The 21,674-nt window shown below is 35.3% G+C and overlaps 1 protein-coding gene across 1 annotated transcript; it reads left to right on the top strand.

The window, feature by feature from the left end:
- Positions 1-6,539: 6,539 nt before the first annotated feature.
- Positions 6,540-19,378, top strand: LOC106075771 (uncharacterized). Its single transcript, XM_056027915.1, has 4 exons — positions 6,540-6,701; positions 17,808-17,964; positions 18,060-18,144; positions 19,094-19,378. Exons 1-4 carry the CDS (start codon positions 6,672-6,674, stop codon positions 19,215-19,217), a joined length of 396 nt encoding a protein of 131 aa, XP_055883890.1. The 5' UTR covers positions 6,540-6,671; the 3' UTR covers positions 19,218-19,378.
- The last annotated feature ends 2,296 nt before the right edge of the window (positions 19,379-21,674 follow it).

The raw sequence follows: 21,674 nt of genomic DNA, 5'->3' as shown, positions 1-21,674 counted from the left end.
AGAAAACGCTTTTGGCGTCAGGGCTTCGCCCCAAACCCCACTGATAAATATTGAGCTGTAGATGTTAGGAGAATGCGTTTCTGCAGTGAAAAATGCAAGAAAACACTTTTGGGTGTCGAGGCTTCGTCCCGAACCCCACTGAGGAAGCTTACAACTCACTCCTAGGCCCCCAAGTTTGCAAGAGAAATGCGTCAACATGACTGGTTTTTTTTTCATTTTTTTTTTCGCCGAAGATTGAGAAACAGTCTTATTTTATTCTCGTATATCGAATATATATATATATATATATATATATATATATATATATATATATATATATATATATATATATATATATGCTGTACGCACCTTTATGCATAGGGTTAGGGTTTACTTGGCGTTAAGGTTAGGGTTTGGAAAAAAATCGCCCCCCACCCCCACTCCAAAGTTCTGGATCCGCCAGTGCGACAGTGCCGTTTTTCTTGAATCATTCAAAGTGCATAGTAACCCAAGCACAAGCTAACTTCTCCGTACCTTCACCTTAGAGAGTAGAAACACAGACACTCACCCTAACAGTAGAGGATTCAATCAGTAAGAAAACTTTGTAATGGATTTGGTAATAAGCATTGCCCTAATTACTATATTTACAAATGAGTCTTTTTTTAATTGACCAAGTCGCGCGATACTAATAAGTATACTACCCACATGGGAATAGTTTGTTGGTACACACGTTATTGTATTAAAAAAAAAAACTAGTTAGATTCATTTAAAATTTAACCATTTAGCTTGTTTATTGACTTGGCCAGGTCTCTGATCGTTTTGTCTACGTGCATCATTTCGCGAGCCAATGGTTAATGTTACGAAAGATTTAAATTTAACCCTTACACACACACACACACACATGCACTTTAATCTTCTGCTACAATTTGAAAACAATTAGACTAGATCAGGAAGTTGGCTTACTGTAGACATAAAGAAATGCTGTTGGCAATGAGACTTACGAATATAAAGAGAAAAAACTCCTTTGAACTATTTCATGAAATGTTCTACATTTAATGTGATTGATTAGGTCAACGGTTTGTCATCGTGTCTAGGAAATGAACTCATTAACTCCAAGATCTTGACACACATTTCTTTCTGGTTCACTCAGGCCTGGATTTAATGCCGTTCAAAGTGTAAAACTGATTTTATTTCCCAAGAGATTTGAGCATTGTGCCTGTAAACATATAAGCAACCAGGAGTGCTTAAGGGTTTACTTTTGGCATGCTCAGATCCGTCCTAGTTACACGGTGATACGAATGTAAGGGGAGAGAAAAGCCTTCAGGACAGAAGACTCAAAAGTAAAGTAGCAATTATACATAAAACACTGAACCATAATCTTCAAATGCAAAAACAAAATTTAATAAAATACTCTGAAAGACACAAAGATAAAGGCACATACCTCGTCCCATATGCTAGGACAAATTTGTACAAACACTCGTTCTTCCCTAGTGCTATTAGAGCATGGAATGGGTTGCCTGAGCTAGCCAGGAAAACCAGTGACCTGGCAGAGTTTAATTCATTGGTTAATATGCATGACTAAATGCATGACGCGTATGACGTAATCATCTTCTTTTTTGAAGTAACGTCTGTATCATATAAGATAAGATAAGAACCAAAAAATCACTATTAAGGGATACCTAATGCATCATTTCTTCCAATCAGAGAGGCTAAGAAGGCCATATCATCAGAATGATACTCTCTAAGTAATTTAATCAGATTTTCAGCAAACTGGCTGGCTTTAGAAGGAGACATCAAACTTCTCAGACTTGAGTCTAGTACTGCTTGGTTCAAGTTGAGCTCACACCAGACAAGAATGGAATGGGTTGCCTGAGATAGCCAGGAAAACCAGTGACTTGGCAGAATTTAAGTCATTGGTTAATATGCATGACTGAATGCATGACGCGTAGGACGTAATCATCTTCTTTTTTGAAGTAACGTCTGTATTATATAAGATAAGAGAGAAACAATGAGCTTGGTAAACGAAAGACAAGTCCTCACCATCATGGGCGGATCAATACCTTTTGAGTTTGGGAGAGCATTTTTTTGTTATTTTCTAACCCTATTTATCAACTGACCATCTCCGTTTTCAGTCTTGATGTGCCAGAGCTACTACCATGAACTTGGTTTTGGTGTCACGGTATTAGAGATGGAGTAGTCTAGCATCCATGAGTCTCACTCTATGATTCAACTGAAAGACGTCGTTCAGTCCAGCAAACAAGTATATCCTCCTTCTCTGTGAGAAGTTTGTTTCCATCAGCACTGAATGAGCCATTTTTCTGAGGATCATAAAAAGCTTTGTTAGAATTGAAAAACATTTTTGCATTTTTATAATCAGCATAGGACTGGATTTTTTTCTGCTTTTTTTTTGTAATACCATGACTCCTTCATGACTCGCAGATTCCGCTGGACCTCTCCTTTGGCATTAGTGTAGCGTTCTCTTCATGGGCGTAGCCAGGATTTTTTTTCGGGGAGGGTTTTGGGGGGTGGGGGGATTCCCCCCTGACCCCCCCCCCCGGCGGAAAAAAAAAAAATATATATATATTTATATATATATTTATATATATATATATATGTGTGTGTGTGTGTGTGTACATAATCTTTATTACATTCTGACCCTTTCGGAAGACGTTTATTGTTTATTGTATTGCTAGCAAGGGGTCTGGGGGAGTTCGCAGCGCTCCCCAGCGCGGGGCGAAGCCCCCGCCGCCGAGCACTATTTCTGGTATTGAAAGCCAACAAAATGCATATTCTGAGGTATCTACAGTGCATTATCTTGCTATTAAAAAGTTTATTTCAAAAACCTAATGTGCTATTCTTACTGACTTAGACCCTCTCGCGCCGTTCGGCGCATTTTCCGGCAAGCTGTTTACGCAACTCTTATTTTGCGTAATTCATTTTGTGTGAGAACATGTCCCGCAAAACCTCATGCGACGCTCTGTCACAACCTTACTAAGGATTCGACTCCCAGTTCGGCATATGATTTCTTTGATTTAGACCCGATCTCTATGACTGACTCCTAAAATCTGTCTTAGTCATCTTTGTTGAGACACATTTAATGATTTTCAATTTCGGCAGAAGACTATTCACACTTTATTAATGGAGCCCAAGCCACTGGTAGAAATTTGTAACCTTTCTTGACTACGCTCTTGGAATTACATGTCTGTATTTCGCTTTAGATTTTATATCGAAAAGGAAAGTTTTTTCGTCAAATCATCTGTTGAGGGGTTTTAAACTAAGAAATCTCTGGAGTCTTTTTGTTTTGTTTTTAATTCAAAACCCCATTTAGCTACGATCTTAGAATTTGGTGACTGTAGTTAACTTTAAAATAATATTGAAGAGAGAGGTTTTCAACTCTAAACGCTCTGTAGGGGAATTTTAAACTCAAAACCATCTGGAGGGGTTTTAAACTTTAAAGAAAAAGCCATCTGGAGGAGGGGGATTTAAACTCAAAACCCCTTTGGCTACGCTCATAGATTTTATAGTGTGTAATTAGCTTTTTTTATATTGAAGAGGTACTTTTTAGCTTCAAACCCCAACTGGAGGGGAGGGGGTTTAAACTCAAAACCCCTTTGGCTACGCTCATAGAATTTTGAGTGTGTAATTTGCTTTTTTTATATTGAAGAGGGGGTTTATCGTAAATTTTGGAGGGGGTTTTAAAATCAAAATCTTCCTCAACTGTGGTGTTGGAATTTGGGGATTGTTGTTTACATTTTTTTTTGTTTTGTTTTATAGAAGAGGGGGATTTAACTGCAAAAACCTCTGGTAGGGCGTTTAAAATTCAAAACCCCTGTAGGGGGTTTTAAACTCAAAGCCCCCTGGTAGAGGGATTTGTATCTCAAAACCCCCTGATAGGTGTTTTTTAAATCTCAAAACCCCCTGGTAGAGGGTTTTTAACTCAAAACTGCCTCGGCTGTGCTGTGGTAAGTGATGATTTAGTATTAAAATCTCACCTAAAATAAACAAAATGAAAGCAAAAATCAGTCACTTAATTCCGTTCCCCCCCTGCGGGGGGGGGGATTTCATTTCGGGGGGGGGGGTTGAACCCCAAGAAACCCCCCCCTGGCTACGCCCATGGTTCTCTTCTTTGAAGGAACATCCGAAACATGAAAAACATTTGACAAAACCATTTTTTTTTACACCGGACAATCAAAACAAAATCATGTCTTGAATATTCCCTAAAAATAGGCGGATCCGATGGGGCTGCTTCTGAGTTTGTGTGATAACTTACACACACACAAAACTAAGTGAAAATTACAGTCATCCAATTCCATGAGCGTAGCTAAGAAGGTTTTAAGGTTAAAACCCTCATTCCAATAAAAAAGAAAGAAAACTAGTATCACTAAATTCAATGAGCGTAATCAAAATGGGTTTTGTGGTTAATCCCTCTCATTCCAATAAAAAAAAAGCAAAACTATAGTTCCCAATGTTTTTTTTTTATTCCAGTTGCTGGAACCCATTTAGGTCAGATACTTTAAATAAAACTAAAGCAAACTACAGTCATTCTAGGTTCAACCATACCCTAAATAAAACATTTCACACATTGATTTATTTTCTATCAGTCTCTGGGCTCCACTAATGAAGTGTGGTAAATAGCAGATTTGATGTTTGACCTTCAAATTTTTCATAGAAGAGTAGCTGACACCTGTAGACACCTCAGAATATGACTTTTTAGTTTTAAATACAAGAAATAATGCTTGACGCTGGGCTCCAAGACCGTTATCTGCAAGGGAGAGGTGTCTGTTGTCGTCCCACTAACTCAAACAGAAATTATTCTAAGGTAAAAAAGATAAAAGCAGTATTTCCGGTATTTAAAACAAAAAAATGCATATTCTGAAGTATATACAGTGCATTATCCTGCTATAAAAAATTGTTAGTTCAAAAACCTAATCTGCTATTTACTACACTTTATTACTGGAGCCCAGTGATTGGTAGAAATTTGTAACATTTCTTTGCTACGTTCATGGAATTTGGTGACTAGTTTGCTTTAGATTTTATATCGTAAGGGAAGTTTTATCGTCAAGACCATCTGTTGGAGTGTTTTAAAATACAAAATCTAATGAGTTTTTTTTTTAAACAAATTCAAACCCCCCTTAGCTACGCTTATAGAATTTGATAACTGTAGTTTGCTTTAGAATAATATTGAAGAAGGGGTTCTTAACCTAAAAACTATCGCTAGGGGGGTTTTAAACTCAAAACCATCAGGAAAGGGGTTTAAAATCAAACCCTTCTTGGTACGCTCATAGAATTCCGTGTGTGTAGTTGCTTAAATTTTATATTGAAGATGTTGTTTTTAGCTTTAAACACCACTGGGCGGGGGCTTTAAACACAAAACATCTCTTGACTACGTTCATAGAATTTGTTGACTGTTGAATGCTTTAGTCTTATATTGAAAAGGGGGTTTTATCGTAAAAAAATTTGGAGGGGTTTTTAAACTCAAATCCCCCTCGTCTCCTTTCATGGAACTTGGTGACTGTCGTTTGCTTTATTTTTTGTTTGTTTTATAGAAGAGTGTGGTTTTAATCTCAAAACCCTCTGGAAGGGGATTTTAAACTGAACCTCCCCACCCTTTGGGTGCGCTGGGGCAACTGATGGTTTAACATAAAAATCTCACCTAAAATACCCAAAAAGTAAGCAGACAGCTGCAGAGTGAATACATAAACAATGTAATATCTAAAGATAACAACAAAAACCTTTGGTCATACATTAAGTCTAAGAAAATGGAAATAACAGGCATAGCGCCATTAAAAGATGAACATAACATAATACATAATGATAATGAAACTAAAGCAAACATCCTAAACAAATACTTTGCATCAGCATTCTCAGCCCCAGGAGACAAAGACATATTACTGAATTTGAACCAAGTAAACAACATAGAAGATATAGTAGTACAAGAAAATTGAAAGATAAAGGCACATTCCTCGTCCCATATGCTAGGACAAATTTGTACAAACACTCCTTCTTCCCTAGTGCTATTAGAGCATGGAATGGGTTGCCTGAGCTAGCCAGGAAAACCAGTGACTTGGCAGAATTTAAGTCATTGGTTAATATGCATGACTGAATGCATGACGCGTAGGACGTAATCATCTTCTTTTTTGAAGTAACGTCTGTATTATATAAGATAAGAAAATAAACTCAAAGCTAAAAATCTGTCACACTATTCCCCTAGCCGTATAGGGGGTTTCATTTCGGGAGAGAGGGGTTGAACCCCACCCCACCCCTGGCTACGACCATGATATATACATATATGAGTGATTGTGTGTGCAAAGGAAACAATCCACCCCAAAACTCCCCACACCCCGAAAGAAATCCTGGCTACGCCCATGATGTGTATATATATATTTAAGGTTTTGCCGTGGTTAGAGTTTTGAAAAGATCTCGCGCCTCCCCTGTAACTGTTAAAGGTTATGGGTTCGCCATTGTTGTGATGTCTGTCAAATCAAAGGGCATGTCAAAATATGGAGAAACCAATTTGATTGAAACCAAAATACATAACTACGGGCTGCGGGCTGTTAGATATAAAGAGAGACACAGAGTGAGCTATCCCACATCGAGTCATCTATAGTTGATAGTGAAGAGAAAGGACAGACACAGAGTGAGCTATCACACATCGAATCATCTCTAGTTGACAGTGCAGAGGACACAGAAACATGAGGGGCATCTTACTGTCATTGGTTATGGTAAGCAGAATGCAATAGTATTAATAAACTAGACCTATAATTAACTGTCTTTTTGTTTTTAGAGCTGACATGATTTGAATTCGTAATCAGCGTTCTCAGACATCGAATTTGTTATAACTACAGAGAAATCTAAAGGCGGTTGTTCATTTTACATTTTTCACAAGATCCTCGTCAACAACTGGTCCATGAAACTAATGAACTATATTTACCCACTTTGTGGAATTCGGTTATCATTGTAGATTAGAGATACTACATGTCTTACTGTGTAGATTAGAGATACTACATGTCTTACTGTGTAGATTAGAGATACTACATGTCTTACTGTGTAGATTAGAGATACTACATGTCTTACAGTGTAGATTAGAGATACTACATGTCTTACTGTGTAGATTAGAGATACTACATGTCTTACTGTGTAGAATAGAGATACTACATGTCTTACAGTGTAGATTAGAGATACTACATGTCTTACAGTGTAGATTAGAGATACTACATGTCTTACAGTGTAGATTAGAGATACTACATGTCTTACAGTGTAGATTAGAGATACTACATGTCTTACAGTGTAGAATAGAGATACTACATGTCTTACAGTGTAGATTAGAGATACTACATGTCTTACAGTGTAGAATAGAGATACTACATGTCTTACAGTGTAGAATAGAGATACTACATGTCTTACAGTGTAGATTAGAGATACTACATGTCTTACAGTGTAGATTAGAGATACTACATGTCTTACTGTGTAGAATAGAGATACTACATGTCTTACTGTGTAGAATAGAGATACTACATGTCTTACTGTGTAGAATAGAGATACTACATGTCTTACTGTGTAGAATAGAGATACTACATGTCTTACTGTGTAGATTAGAGATACTACATGTCTTACAGTGTAGATTAGAGATACTACATGTCTTACTGTGTAGAATAGAGATACTACATGTCTTACTATGTAGAATAGAGATACTACATGTCTTACAGTGTAGATTAGAGATACTACATGTCTTACTGTGTAGAATAGAGATACTACATGTCTTACAGTATTTCAAATAGATATATTTATAACATTTGAACATCTATACCATTTGAAATTTATATTTTTGAAACAAAAATAAACGATTGTGGTGGTTAACTTTTAGTATCAGAAAATAAAAATGATATCTTATCTTATCTTGTACAGATTGTATAACATAACTTTCATAAATACAACGAATGTAATGAATTCCTTTTACAAGCTAAGTTCTGTACAAAAATTGGACGGCCACATACACTCGAAGGGTTAGGGTTTGTTGTTTTGTTTTACATGTTTCGGATTTTCCTTCAGAGTTGAAGATAGTTTACTTCCTAGTCCAAACATCCCGCAGGACGACTGGGGATGGGAGCGGACAGGGTTTGCACCCTCGACCGTCGATAAATCCGAACGACAGTCCAGCACACAAACCGCACGACCAGGCAGCCATCCGGGTTAGTTGGGTGGAAAGATCGAATCGCTCCCCATCCCACCAAATCAACCAACATACTGACATAATCTAAAAATTGGTTAAAATATAAACAAGGGGTATATATTTTTTCACAGACGTAAATAATTTGTATACAAGTCGTGTCAAATTTCTACTAAAATTCTCCTGCAAGGTAGGGGGGCGGTCGAGTATGAGAGGCCCCTCGAGCTGCCAGTTGCTTCAGGCAGTAACCTCATATGAGTCAGCCTCTAGTAGCTGGAGACGACCAGCTGATTGTCCATCTAGCACCAACTACACAAACGAGACCAGCTACCAACCAACCAGATGTAATAAGATAAAAAACAAAAATAGAAATATTTCACCACTCATCAATACGCAATCAATGATGAGTATACACACATTTAATATCTCTATATATTCTTTTGCTAACTCTCTATCCATTGCATTCTTCTTCATTAAATTATACATATCTATTTTAGAAATTTTTGGTCTGTTCTTGTAGTTAGCTTGCAGTGTTCCCTATATGAATGGTAGGCCAACATAATAATTAACTTCACCTAGAATAACAAGCGAAATTTAGCAACCAAAAAAAAAAAAATAAACAGAAAGAAAGAATACATTTTTTTGTAAACAAAGCTTATCAAAGATAAAGTATCGCTAATTACTGCCATTTATTTCAAAATGGCATGGTTAAGCTCCCTTTCTCCTATATAAAACAAAATTAATTAATCATTACTACTAGAATTCTAGACAAAGATCTAATGTAGTGAGACATTCAGAGGAGAAAAGGCACTGTTAGTTTTGTGTGGAATGTCTGTCCGTCCGTCCCGTTTAGATCTCGTAAACTAGAAACGATAGTGAAAATCCGACATCATAATATTTGAAAGTTCTAATGCAACGGCTAACTTTTTCTTTCCAGAAAGCAAAAAATCAATTTTTAAAATTCCTCATGCAAGCAGTTTTTTTCATAAAAATACACCACTTTTACAACTATTCACTTTTAATAGTAACAAACACGGGAGGCTATTTAGAAAAGGGGGAAAACGTCATATTTATAACACAATTATGCAAATGGTTTTAGATCTTTGTCAAAAAAATAATTTTTTACATTTTTATAGTTAAGTTAAATAAGTTCTGTCATACTAACTACTACATTCACAAAAAAAAAATGTTTACTTTCTTTTAAAGAGAAAAAAATCCATTTAGTATGCATAAAAGTTAGGCATAATTTAAAACAACAATTAATAAGTAGTTTTTCATATTATAGCGTGAACTGTAGTGCTGCACATACGAGATTACATACCTAAAGGAAACATTATATTTTTTTACGGAAGTATTTTTTTTCTTGAGCATTTGAATAAGAGATAGGCCCTTTACAAAACAATTGGATTAATTAGATATTCATTATAAGACATCACTTAGACCAGTTTCACATTTAACTTCACATTCACCTTCACCTATCCTTTGGTCTGCTGGACCGCTGGGGCACCAAACAGGATCTGTCATACTTTTTTCTCCATTCTTCTCTGTCATTTGTCTTTGATAGAATTTCATTCTGATGTTATTTCTGAAAATATTAAAACCTGCCTTTTTACCTGCCTTGGTGGACTACTTCGTGGGCCGATTTTGAGTTTGTGTTTCCACACAAACAGTCTTTCTAACCTTGTTAATTATTATCTTACTTTGATCTAGATCTAAATTCCAATCACATTGATATTAGGTGTAGATCAACAGGAAAGCCTCTACAACCTATGCGGCCGCACTGGGCCCCGCACTTTCATAGGAGTAAATTATTAAATTAAGCAATTGTAACTTATAATTAGGGCTCCCGCAGCCGCGGTCTCCTGATTTTCCAGGAGATCTTGGAAATCTTCTGAAATTGCAAAATATACGAAAAAATTATTGAAGTCTTCTGAAATTATTAAAATCCCCCTTAAATTTGTAAAAAAATCTTAAAAAGAGACAAAATTGTCATTTTGGGATGTCATTCAATTTAGTAAACGCTAATACTATTCGCGATTAAAAAAAATAATGGCATTGTCAGCTTTCATTTAATAAAATGTAATGCAAAGACCAATTTGTTTTCTAATACAAAATCTTATTTTTCACTTATTATCCTTAACCCTACCCTGACTGGCAGGGGCGGACTGGCTGTATGAGCTTTCGGGCAAATGCCTGGCCGGCCGGTACAGAATTAGGCCGGTCGGGAAACGCATGGATGCCAGTAAATTGTTTTAAGATTTTATAATACTCTCTTTAAAAGCAACACACTAAGCGTCGTGATTTAAAAAATACAAAAGCAAATCGTATACACTGTAAAGTCTGATACTACTCTGAAGCATTGTCGTATACATCCGTATATAGTACTTCTAGTAGACGTCAATTCCTTATACATACCTTATACACACGATAAACAAGAAAGTTAAAGCCTTATTTCTTATAGAGATCGACGTAAGTGTGAATATTCGGATTTATATTCTTCAGGCCGCCTTCAGTTGTAGAACGACTATGGTTAATCTCGAACACTTTTTCATATGAATGTGCTTCCCTATTTTGGAGTAACATTCCCATCCACATATAGCGCAGGTTAAGGTAATTTCGGCTTTTCTCATATGGCACGCTTTTCTTCTAGAGCTGAGGCCCATGTTTTTTCACTGTCCATAGCTTTCTTGGTCATTGTCTCTCTACATCTAGTGCGGTCTAGGGCTGTGTCTTCCCAGTGGTCAGTATGAATGTTCACTGTTTTGAAGTCCCGTTTTATTACATTCACGTAACGGAGAAGGGGGCGACCAGTTTTTCTTAAGCCAAACGCGAGTTGTCCGTTAAGAATGACTTCAGGATGCGATTGTCCTCTATTCGGATGAATCTATAAAGGACCAACAACAAGTCCTATAGATGAATACGAGTTGTCATATAATCTCGAGTTGACCCAGCTACGAAGTCCTTCATATGTAACAACTATTATCTTGAACAGTGTACAAATGCGTTGATTGGACTCTAAATGCAAAAGAATCGAACAAGAAGGAGCAGAAAATAAGTCAGATTAAAAGCAATTATTGCTGGAATCTTAAGCAAACAAATATTTTTTTTTTTAAATTATTAATGTTTATCGCAAGCACTAGAGATTTACCAAACTAATGATGACAGCATTTATGAATCAACAGGCTCGACGCCATAAGACGACAAAGATATATACTTAATTCGAACTACAATCTTTGTTTTACTGAACTTCAGGATGTCAAATTACCTTCAAACAAGTGGGGCCATGGCGAGTGTCAAATCAGGGCCATGAATATTTGTACAATTGACTGACTGTGACAAAAGGCTTTCTTTATCTTTGATTAGGTTAGGACATAAGTTTGGGCTTGGACGTAAGTTTGTGCTAGGCAGGGGCGGATTGGGTGTCAAAACCAACCCGGGCATAACAATATAAACCGGCACACAAATAACATGTCATATGTTGTAACCAGGACAGTACACACCGTCATTGACAGCTAAGGAGTCTAGGGGAGCGCTGCGAGCTCCCCCAGCGGGGTTCGGGGCAGAGTCCTGGATCCCAGCATTATTTCCGGTATTTTTAGCTTAAAAATGCATATACTGAGGTATCATTAGCCAGCTACTCTTCTGCTAAAAAATTCAAAAACCATATCTGCTATTCACTGCACTTAATTTATGGAGTCCAGCGACTGGTAGAGAGTGTTAACTATAGTTTTTGTATTGAAGGAGGAGAATAACCACAAAACCTTTTTTGGCTACGCTCATGAAATTTGGTGACTAGTTTGCTTAATTTTTTGTTTTGTTTTATTGAAGAGGAGTGATTTAGCCTTAAAATTTCCTGGAGGGGGGATTTTAAGCTCACCCCCCTCATTGGCCGCAATGGGCCAGTAAGTAAAGTTTCCCTTTCCGTCAATGAGGTCTGAAGTAATTTTAACTGGTGGTTTGAACCTTCCCCCCTTCCGGCTAAGCCTATGTGTCATATGTGTAAGCCTAATTCTCTTCAAAATATATAAAGATGGATAGCGCATCGAAAACCGGATGCGTGCTTGCTTAGGATTACGTAATGTATTTTATTTATACATGCATGTAATCTGAAAACTTTAAACAATACGATAGCAGCCGGTAATGAGTTTCAAATTAATAAATTAAAAACAATTTTGGAAACTTTTTGATATTTCTATAGGACACAGGCGTTACTTAAAAAAATAAATTAATTACGTCCGACGCTTTTCATGTATTAGTAATCTAGGCATGTTGCTCTGTGACATAAGACGTTGGTTTTACTGTCTGACTCAGGCAACCATTCCATTAAAAGATTAGAGATAGCAGAACGGTTAGAGAGGCACTTAATGTATAAAGCTCTAGCTTCGTCCTAGTATATTATCAAAAAACGCGAATTGTATATGAATATACAATAACCCATTATTTAAAATATAAATTTAGATCTAAACCTGCTTTCATTAAATATCGGATGTGACAGCGCTATATAAAACCAGATAATTATTATAAGAATTTTGGCCATTGATGACTTACTACTAAGCACAAGTTTGCCATTAACTATAATAGCATAAACAAAAATGATTCAGATCTAGATTTGTTTTTTTTAAAACCATACAATTTTTTTTATAACCTTAAGTGTAATATTTATAAATCTATGTTATTAAAAATAAACAAAAAGAAAATCCTGGCTACGTCAATGTGGGAGTGTCATCAAACGTCCATGTCGACCAGCAAAATGATTAGGCCAAACACAACCTCAAAGACATCAAAGCAGTGTTGAAATCCATGCCGCTCTTACATAGCAAAGATGTTTTGCAAATGATAATACGTAAAGCGTATAGTGTAATTTTTTTGAAATTCTTGTTAAATTTCAAACAAGATTAATTGTTAAATTTTTAAAATATATTAAATAAAACGTGTTTGGGCATCTGTGTCTTGCTGCTGTCCCTTTTTAGCGGCCCCCGTAAGGGGAAAAAGCCGCTCTTAGGTTTGTGCAAAATGTCCGTCTGTCCGTCTGTCCGTCTGTCCGCCTGTCACACTCAGATCTCGAAAACTAGAAGAGATATGAAAAATATTATTTCATCATTAAATCCGGCTTGAAAAGTTTAGGTGCAACGGCTACTTTTGGTTTTCTAAAAGCAAACCGTTTAATTTATAAAATTAATTATGCAAGCGATTTTTTCATAAAAATACACCAATTCTAAAACAATTACGTAAATGTAAGGGAGGCAATGTTACAATATGCTAACAAAGATGGACAATTTTTGTGTATTTTCAGTATCACTAAGTCAAATATATTTTTAAAATGTACAGGAAATGTTTACAACAAATACAAATAATAGTTAAAGACGTTTTTTCTGGTCAACTAGCTGCTAAAATTAAAAGAAAACATTTCTGTTTGTTTATAAAGGCTAATAATGCACTTTGTATGTAAATATCACGCACATTTTTTTAAATGGACTTTTTATGCAGCGATTTTCGTGCAGTAGCGTAACGTCGCAACATGATCAGGTGCTAAACTAATTCCCTAAACTTTTTTTAAAAATCAGATTTTATTTATTTTTTGTTTAGTGCCCCCATCCGAATAAAAGAAGATTATTTTTGTGCGTTTTGTCTGTTGGTCGGTCTGTCCGTCACGATTAGATTTAAAAAACTAGAACTCTAAAAGCTATTGAAAATCTGATTTACCCTTTAATGTTCCTCCCATAACATCTCAATAGTTTTAAGTATCTAAAATTGATTGTTCCGGATTTTTTTGTGCAAAACTAATCAACGCCAACAAATGTTTGTTTGCTCTTCTAACTTATATTACATTCAATTTCCATGCTTAAACGTTGCAAAAACACATTATCAATAATATGTTGTTCCGTTTTTTATGTAAATAGCATATTAATGCTAAATCATAATCTCTATACTGACTTATATTTCATTAAGTGTAAAAATGTTCCGGATATTGTTTTATAAAACATGAATTATGCCTAATGATTGTTTGAAATCGCATAAGGCTTTTTAAAAAAGTAATTTACTAGAATTGATTACTGAAAATTACTTTTTAGACATTTAATTTTCTTGTAAAACATAACATAGAAGTTTTGTAATCGATAAAAAAAGTTCCGGATTTTGTTTCTTACAAATCGTCGCCAGAAATTTCCGAATTTATTTAAAAATCTACTAACGCCAAATAATTGTTTGAACTCCCTCTTCTAATTAATAAACAAATAATCTTCTCATTTACGAAATAATGTTTTTACGGATTTTTATGAAAAATATTTTAACTCACTACTCTCTTACAGTACATTTAACTTTCTACCTAAAACATTAAAAAATCTAATTATCGTTAATATTATGTTCCGATTTTTAAGGAAAACAGAATCCAAACACCAAAGTAAGGTATGAAAATCTCTCCACGTGGCTGTAGTACATCTAATTTTTATACGAGACCATCCAAAAAATTTAATTAACGGTATTACATTTATCTGAAATTCTCTTTTTCTTTTACTATTTATACAAACATCCGGAACAATCTATTATATAAACTTTTCTATTGTGTTCATACCTAAAAATTATTGCGATGTTTTGAAACGTAAAATAAAGGTTAATCAATTTTTAATAACTTTTAGTTGTTTTTTTTATATCAAGATAACGGACAGACCGACTGACAGACAAAACGCAAAAACAATGTGGCTTTGATCCTTTTTAAATAATATCTATTAGAACTCAGTGCACCAATGTCTATGAACCCTCGTTAAATATCTCGTGTAAATAAAGACATTTTTTTATATGGTACCGGTACTAGCCTATTGTGAGGTAATGGAATTTTTTTTTCTTTGACGTCATATGAATGGACTCTTTAAATGTAATGTTAAAAGAACGCACTCGGTGCACCAATGTCTATTAACCCTCAAAAAAATTGCTTGTATTAATGAAAACATATTTTAGTCTAACTAAGCCGTGTGACGTAGTGTTTTTTTTTTCCTTTGACGTCACATGGAATGAATTCTTTAAATGAAATGCTAAAAGAACGCACTCGGTGCACCAAAGTCTATGAACACTCGATACATGGCTCTTATAGATGAAGGCGATTTTTAGTCTAGCTAGGCCGTGTGACGTAGTGTTTTTTTTTTCCTCTGACGTTATATGGAATTAATTCTTCAAATGAAATGAAACAAGAACTCGGTATAGTAATGTTTATTAAGCCTCGTTATGTGACTCGCGTTTAAAAAAGGAATGATATCTTGATTTAGATCTAATCTAGATTTTTTAAACTAGATCTAGATTTTTATTACAGTATATCTAGATCTGGATTTATATTCTAATTAAAATTATTTTAGAGTCTAGATCTAGAATTTCTAGATCTAGTTTAGACTAAAATAGACTAGATTAAGATGTAGAATTTCAATTTATAAACTTAAAGTGTAAAAAAAAAGTGTAGATTTTCATTTCCAAACGTTTTGATCAATATTGTAATGTTTTAATATACTGAAACTAATCTACTATTTTTTTTATTAAATTTAAATTTAAATTTACGGCAAATGAATCTTTGAAACATTATTACTTTTGACCATCGGATGGCTGCCTGGTCGTGCGGTTTGCGCGCTGGACTGTCGTTCAGATTTATGGATGGCCCAGGGTTCAAACCCTGCCCGCTCCCATCCCCCGTCGTCCTGCGGGAGGTTTGGACTAGGAAGTAATTATCTTCAACTCTGAAGGAACATCCGAAACGTGTAAAACATTTTACATCAAAATTAAATCACCTCTTGAATATTATTTGCGAATATGCAGATCCGACAGGGATCCGACTTCGACGGGGGCCGCCTCTGAGTTTGTGTAACACAAACTCTCTTTGTAATCTTGTTTTTTTTTTCAAAGTTGTCAGCATTAAAAAAAAATTTTGTTCGCGACCAGACCGGCCCATTTGGTACCGGCCTACCGGGCATTTGCCCGTTTGCCCATATCGCCAGTACGCCCCTGGTGCTAGGACATAAGTTTGGGCTAGGACGTAAGTTTGGGCTAGGACGTAAGTTTGGACTTGGAAATAAGTTTGTGCTAGGACGTAAGTTTGTGCTAGGACATAAGTTTGGACTAGGACGTAAGTTTGGGCTAGGACATAAGTTTGGGCTAGGACGTAAGTTTGTGCTAGGACGTAAGTTTGTGCTAGGACGTAAGTTTGGGCTAGGACATAAGTTTTGGGCTAGGATATAAGTTTGGGCTAGGACGTAAGTTTGGGCTAGGACATAAGTTTGGGCTAGGACGTAAGTTTGGGCTAGGAAATAAGTTTGTGCTAGGACTAAATTTGTGCTAGGACATAAGTTTGGGCTAGGACATAAGTTTGGACTAGGACATAAGTTTGTGCTAGGACTAAATTTGTGCTAGGACATAAGTTTGGGCTAGGACGTAAGTTTGGACTAGGGCATAAGTTTGGACTAGGGCATAAGTTTGGACTAGGACATAAGTTTGGACTAGGACATAAGTTTGGGCTAGGACGTAAGTTTGGACTAGGACGTAAGTTTGGACTAGGACATAAGTTTGGACTAGGACATAAGTTTGGACTAGGACATAAGTTTGGGCTAGGACATAAGTTTGGGCTAGGACGTAAGTTTGGACTAGGACGTAAGTTTGGACTAGGACGTAAGTTTGGGCTAGGACGTAAGTTTGGGCTAGGACGTAAGTTTGGGCTAGGACGTAAGTTTGGACTAGGACATAAGTTTGGGCTAGGACGTAAGTTTGGGCTAGGACGTAATATCTTTGTTGAAGGAACTTCTGAAACCTGTCCAAAAAAAACATGGTCATATCAGCACACCAGTTTGTTTTGTTAATCTTTGTGCTATTGTCTGTTTGGTAGTATGAGACCACCACAACGTGAGATGAATGGCGGGAATGAAGGCTCTGGAGCAATGCACTCAGAACTTGGGAGGCCCACAGGAGATTTTGGTTACTTTCCATGTTCCCCTATATCCTCTATTGCCATTTAATTTAACATGAGACAAGAGGCTCGTGTTATTTCAAAGTAGTACACATTCACCATGTCGCCATATTTTTCTCAATTCTTTGTCTATACCTAAAAAAATCATGCAATGTCATAAATGGTCTTATTAAAGCAGAGGACAAACCGGACCTTTTGGTCTGGTGTATTGGATGTAAATGAAAGCAATAATGAACATTTTGTATGTAGGAAGGAATTATTGGGATTTTTGGTAACAGTATTTATTAAGAGCTTATGAAAATTGTGCTGAAAATGTTGAAACTATCTACCAGCATTGCAGACCCAAGGATGGTGTGGTGTGAAAACACAAGCTCTCTATGTAATCTTTTTCTTTTCAGATTTAGTGTTTTTAGAGTTAGTGAACTTATTAACACTGAGGGAGTAAAAAGACAGAGGGGGAGAGAAAGTGTGTGTGTGTGAGAGAGAGAGAGAGAGAGAGAGAGAGAAATTAATAGAGCGAGAGAGGGGGAGACATATTAATTTATGCACCTGTTGAATCTTTATAGCAGAACTCGATTTATGAGTATATTTTGAATACAACTGAACAATCTTGCATTCAACTTCATTGCATTTATCTTAGATGACAAATATTGTTTTGTTCATGAATAAACTAGCTATTGTTTGACTAGGTCTTTAAGAATTGTATTCTCACTCAATTTCTAGCTGAGCGTCATATGCCTGACTGATGGCCAACGTCCTGTCAGTTTACTGTGTTCCACTGTGCGATGTCCGCCAAGACATGTTTGTAGAGTGATCCAGCAATGTGCCAACCCTATCCTCTGTCCACCAATACCTATTTGTGTTCCCTGTGTGCCAAAAGGTCAGTTTTTAATCTAATGACACCCAGTAGAGACTCTGGGTCTCCTTTAGAATCAAGAAACATAATAACGTATACTTGTTTGTTCTGGTCTATAGGTGTGGATGATTTATGTAACAGAAATGGCTTTTGCGACACATTACTTACTGTCTTTCCTGGCAACCCTTTTAGTTTACAACCCAGGTAAGTGATTACCTTCTACGAGTCTCGGCTCAATTAAAATTTTTGGTGAATCAAGTCTGGCAGTTTGGGACGGTCAAGTGAATAGATTATTTCTCTGGCTTGCTGTGCTCACCTCGTCTTGTATTACTGCTAGGTAGTCGAGTTAGTGGTTCATGCCTTGATCAGAACTATTCATTATTTCCATATATTTAATTCAATTCTTCGCTTGATTAAATAGTATAAAGGGCATACACAGTGCTCTTATTATATAAGTGAAAATGCATAATTTATTTTTCGAATGCATCTTTTTACTTATCAGATTGTAGACCTACTGTTACTTGTTCCAGACATGCACAAAATAGCCTAGATGTAGATTGTTGAGACTATATAAGGAAATGCATTAACTGTTCGGGGCCTTGGTGATTTTTGTAAATTTATAGAAATTAAATTGCATTGTTTATTTTAAAAAAGTTTTTTTTTTTATCATTATAGTAATTTAAAGTTCTAGAATAAATGCTTTGTATTTATTTTAAAACTATTTATGTCTAAGTTTATACTTGAAACAACTATCACCGGCATTGCGATGGTGCTTGAGGGATCAAACATGTTTTTTTTTAGAGAGTATAGAGTCAAAATAAATTAGAATAACTTCAATCACAATCTGTGCATTCGTTGTATAGATACATAGGTGTATAACCTTTCGTTTAAATGGAGCGCCTGTAATGTGTAAGATATATCAAAATGGCTTACACTAATTTCGAAGGAAAATATTTTTTTATTATTTGGGATTAGCTTAGCTGCAATCTTTTCTGCTAGACTCTACGAATGTAGGGCACTACACTGCAAGAGAACAGGCTTTTGTTTTAGACTTAGCTTCTAGAGAGAGGATTGTAAAACATATGAGTTATCCCCTCCTCAAAGAAATAGCTAAGATGTATCTGGATCTAACATATTCTAAATATTTCTCCAGGACATGCCCAGAAAGAAATTGTCCCTATGACTCTGTGTGTATAGTAGATGGTATAACAAGAATGGCACACTGTTGCTATAACCGGGTACCACTACCCACCACCAAAGATCCTATCTGTATGTGAACTGATACAGACCGTTTTCATGTTGGTCAAAGGTGTGAGCTAGTGATCATCTGTACATTAGTAGATCCTTGTTACCAAGAGTACCAGTGCCTGCCACTAACTCCACATTTTGGTCTGACATTAAGTTCGGGGAAAAAATAAATTCAACTTCAATAGACTAATCTTGTAATTACTTGTGTTTTTATTTCTAGTTTTCTATTTTTAGCGGCCCCCGTAAGGGGAAAAAGCCGCTATTAGGTTTGTGCAAAATGTCCGTCTGTCCGTCTGTCACACTCAGATCTCGAAAACTAGAAGAGATATGAAAAATATTATTAGGTCATTAAATGCGGCTTGAAAAGTTTAGGTGCAACGGCTACTTTTGGTTTTCTAAAAGCAATCCGTTTAATTTATAAAATTAATTATGCAAGCGATTTTTTCATAAAAATACACCAATTCTAAAACAATTACGTAAATGTAAGGGAGGCAATGTTACAATATTCTAACAAAGATGGACAATTTTTGTGTATTTTCAGTATCACTAAGTCAAATATATTTTTAAAATGTACAGGAAATGTTTACAACAAATATAAATAATAGTTAAAGATGTTTTTTCTGGTCAACTAGCTGCTAAAATTAAAAGAAAACATTTCTGTTGGTTTATAAAGGCTAATAATGCATTTTGTATGTAAATATCACGCACATTTTTTAATGCACTTTTTATGCAGCGATTTTCGTGCAGTAGCGTAACGTCGTAACATGCATCCATGTCAAGCCAATTCCTTAAACTTTTTAAAAAAATCAGATTTTATTTATTTTTTGTTTAGTGCCCCCATCCGAATAAAAGAAGATTATTTTTGTGCGTTTTGTCTATCTAAAAATTGATTGTTCCGGATTTTTTTGTGCAAAACTAATCAACCCCAACAAATGTTTGTTTGCTCTTCTAATTTATATTACATTCAATTTCCATGCTTAAACGTTGCAAAAACACATTATCAATAATATGTTGTTCCGTTTTTTATGTAAATAGCATATTAATGCTACATCAAAATCTCTATACTGACTTATATTTCATTAATTGTAAAAATGTTCCGGATATTGTTTTATAAAACATGAATTATGCCTAATGATTATTTGAAATCGCATAATTTACTAATATTACACTTATATTATTTGACAATGCGTCACTATAATTTGGTTATCAATATCAAATTGTTCCGTATTTTCATCTTTAAACAAATTTTAAAAATATCGACAATAGGTTGTTCAGGGCTTTAAAAAAAAGTAATTTACTAGAATTGGTTACTGAAAATTACTTTTTAGACATTTAATTTTTTTTTGCTAAAACATAACATAGAAGTTTTGTAATCGATAAAGAAAGTTCCGGATTTTGTTTCTTACAAATTGTCGCCAGAAATTTCCGAATTTATTTAAAAATCTACTAACGCCAAATAATTGTTTGAACTCCCTCTTCTAATTAATAAACAAATAATCTTCTCATTTACGAAATAATGTTTTTACGGATTTTTATGAAAAATATTTTAACTCACTACTCTCTTACAGTACATTTAACTTTCTACCTAAAACATTAAAAAATCAAATTATCGTTAATATTATGTTCCGATTTTTAAGGAAAACAGAATCCAAACACCAAAGTAAGGTATGAAAATCTCTCCACATGGCTGTAGTACATCTAATTTTTATGCGAGACCATCCAAAAAATTTAATTAACGGTATTTCATTTATCTGAAATTCTCTTTTTCTTTTACTATTTATACAAACATCCGGAACAATCTATTATATAAACTTTTCAATTGCGTTCATACCTAAAAATAATTGCGATGTTTTGAAACGTAGAATAAAGGTTAATCAATTTTTGATAACTTTTAGTTGTTGTTTTTTTTATATCAAGATGACGGACAGACCAACTGACAGACAAAACGCAAAAACAATGCGCTTTGATCCTTTTTAAATAAATTCTATCAGAACTCAGTGCACCAATGTCTATGAACCCTCGTTAAATATCTCGTGTAAATAAAGACATTTTTTTTTATGGTACCGGTACTAGCCTATTGTGAGGTAATGGAATTTTTTTTCTTTGACGTCATATGAATGGACTCTTTAAATGTAATGTTAAAAGAACGCACTCGGTGCACCAATGTCTATGAACACTCGATAAATGGCTCGTAATGATGAAGGCGATTTTTAGTCTAACTAAGCCGTGTGACGTAGTGTTTTTTTTTTCTTTGACGTCATATGGAATGAATTCTTTAAAAGAAATGCTAAAAGAACGCACTCGGTGCACCAAAGTCAATGAACACTCGATAAATGGCTCGTATCGATGAAGGCGATTTTTAGTCTAGCTAGGCCGTGTGACGTAGTGTTTTTTTTTCTCTGACGTTATATGGAATTAATTCTTCAAATGAAATGAAAAAAGAACTCGGTATAGTAATGTTTATTAAGCCTCGTTATGTGACTCGC

The sequence above is a fragment of the Biomphalaria glabrata genome, chromosome 4 (genome assembly GCF_947242115.1).
Source record: "Biomphalaria glabrata chromosome 4, xgBioGlab47.1, whole genome shotgun sequence".
NCBI classification, from domain to species: Eukaryota; Metazoa; Mollusca; class Gastropoda; family Planorbidae; genus Biomphalaria; species Biomphalaria glabrata.
Note: the sequence above shows the minus strand (reverse complement) of the source record. Positions and strands in the feature narration are given on the sequence as shown.

What these genes read in the sequence shown, in the direction of transcription:
- LOC106075771 (XM_056027915.1), top strand. Translation starts at nt 6,672, where the DNA reads ATGAGGGGCATCTTACTGTCATTGGTTATG. An exon ending in TCTTACTGTCATTGGTTATG is followed by an intron (nt 6,702 to 17,807) that starts GTAAGCAGAATG and finishes CTCAATTTCTAG; the next exon opens with CTGAGCGTCATATGCCTGAC. An exon ending in CCTTTTAGTTTACAACCCAG is followed by an intron (nt 18,145 to 19,093) that starts GTAAGTGATTAC and finishes ATATTTCTCCAG; the next exon opens with GACATGCCCAGAAAGAAATT.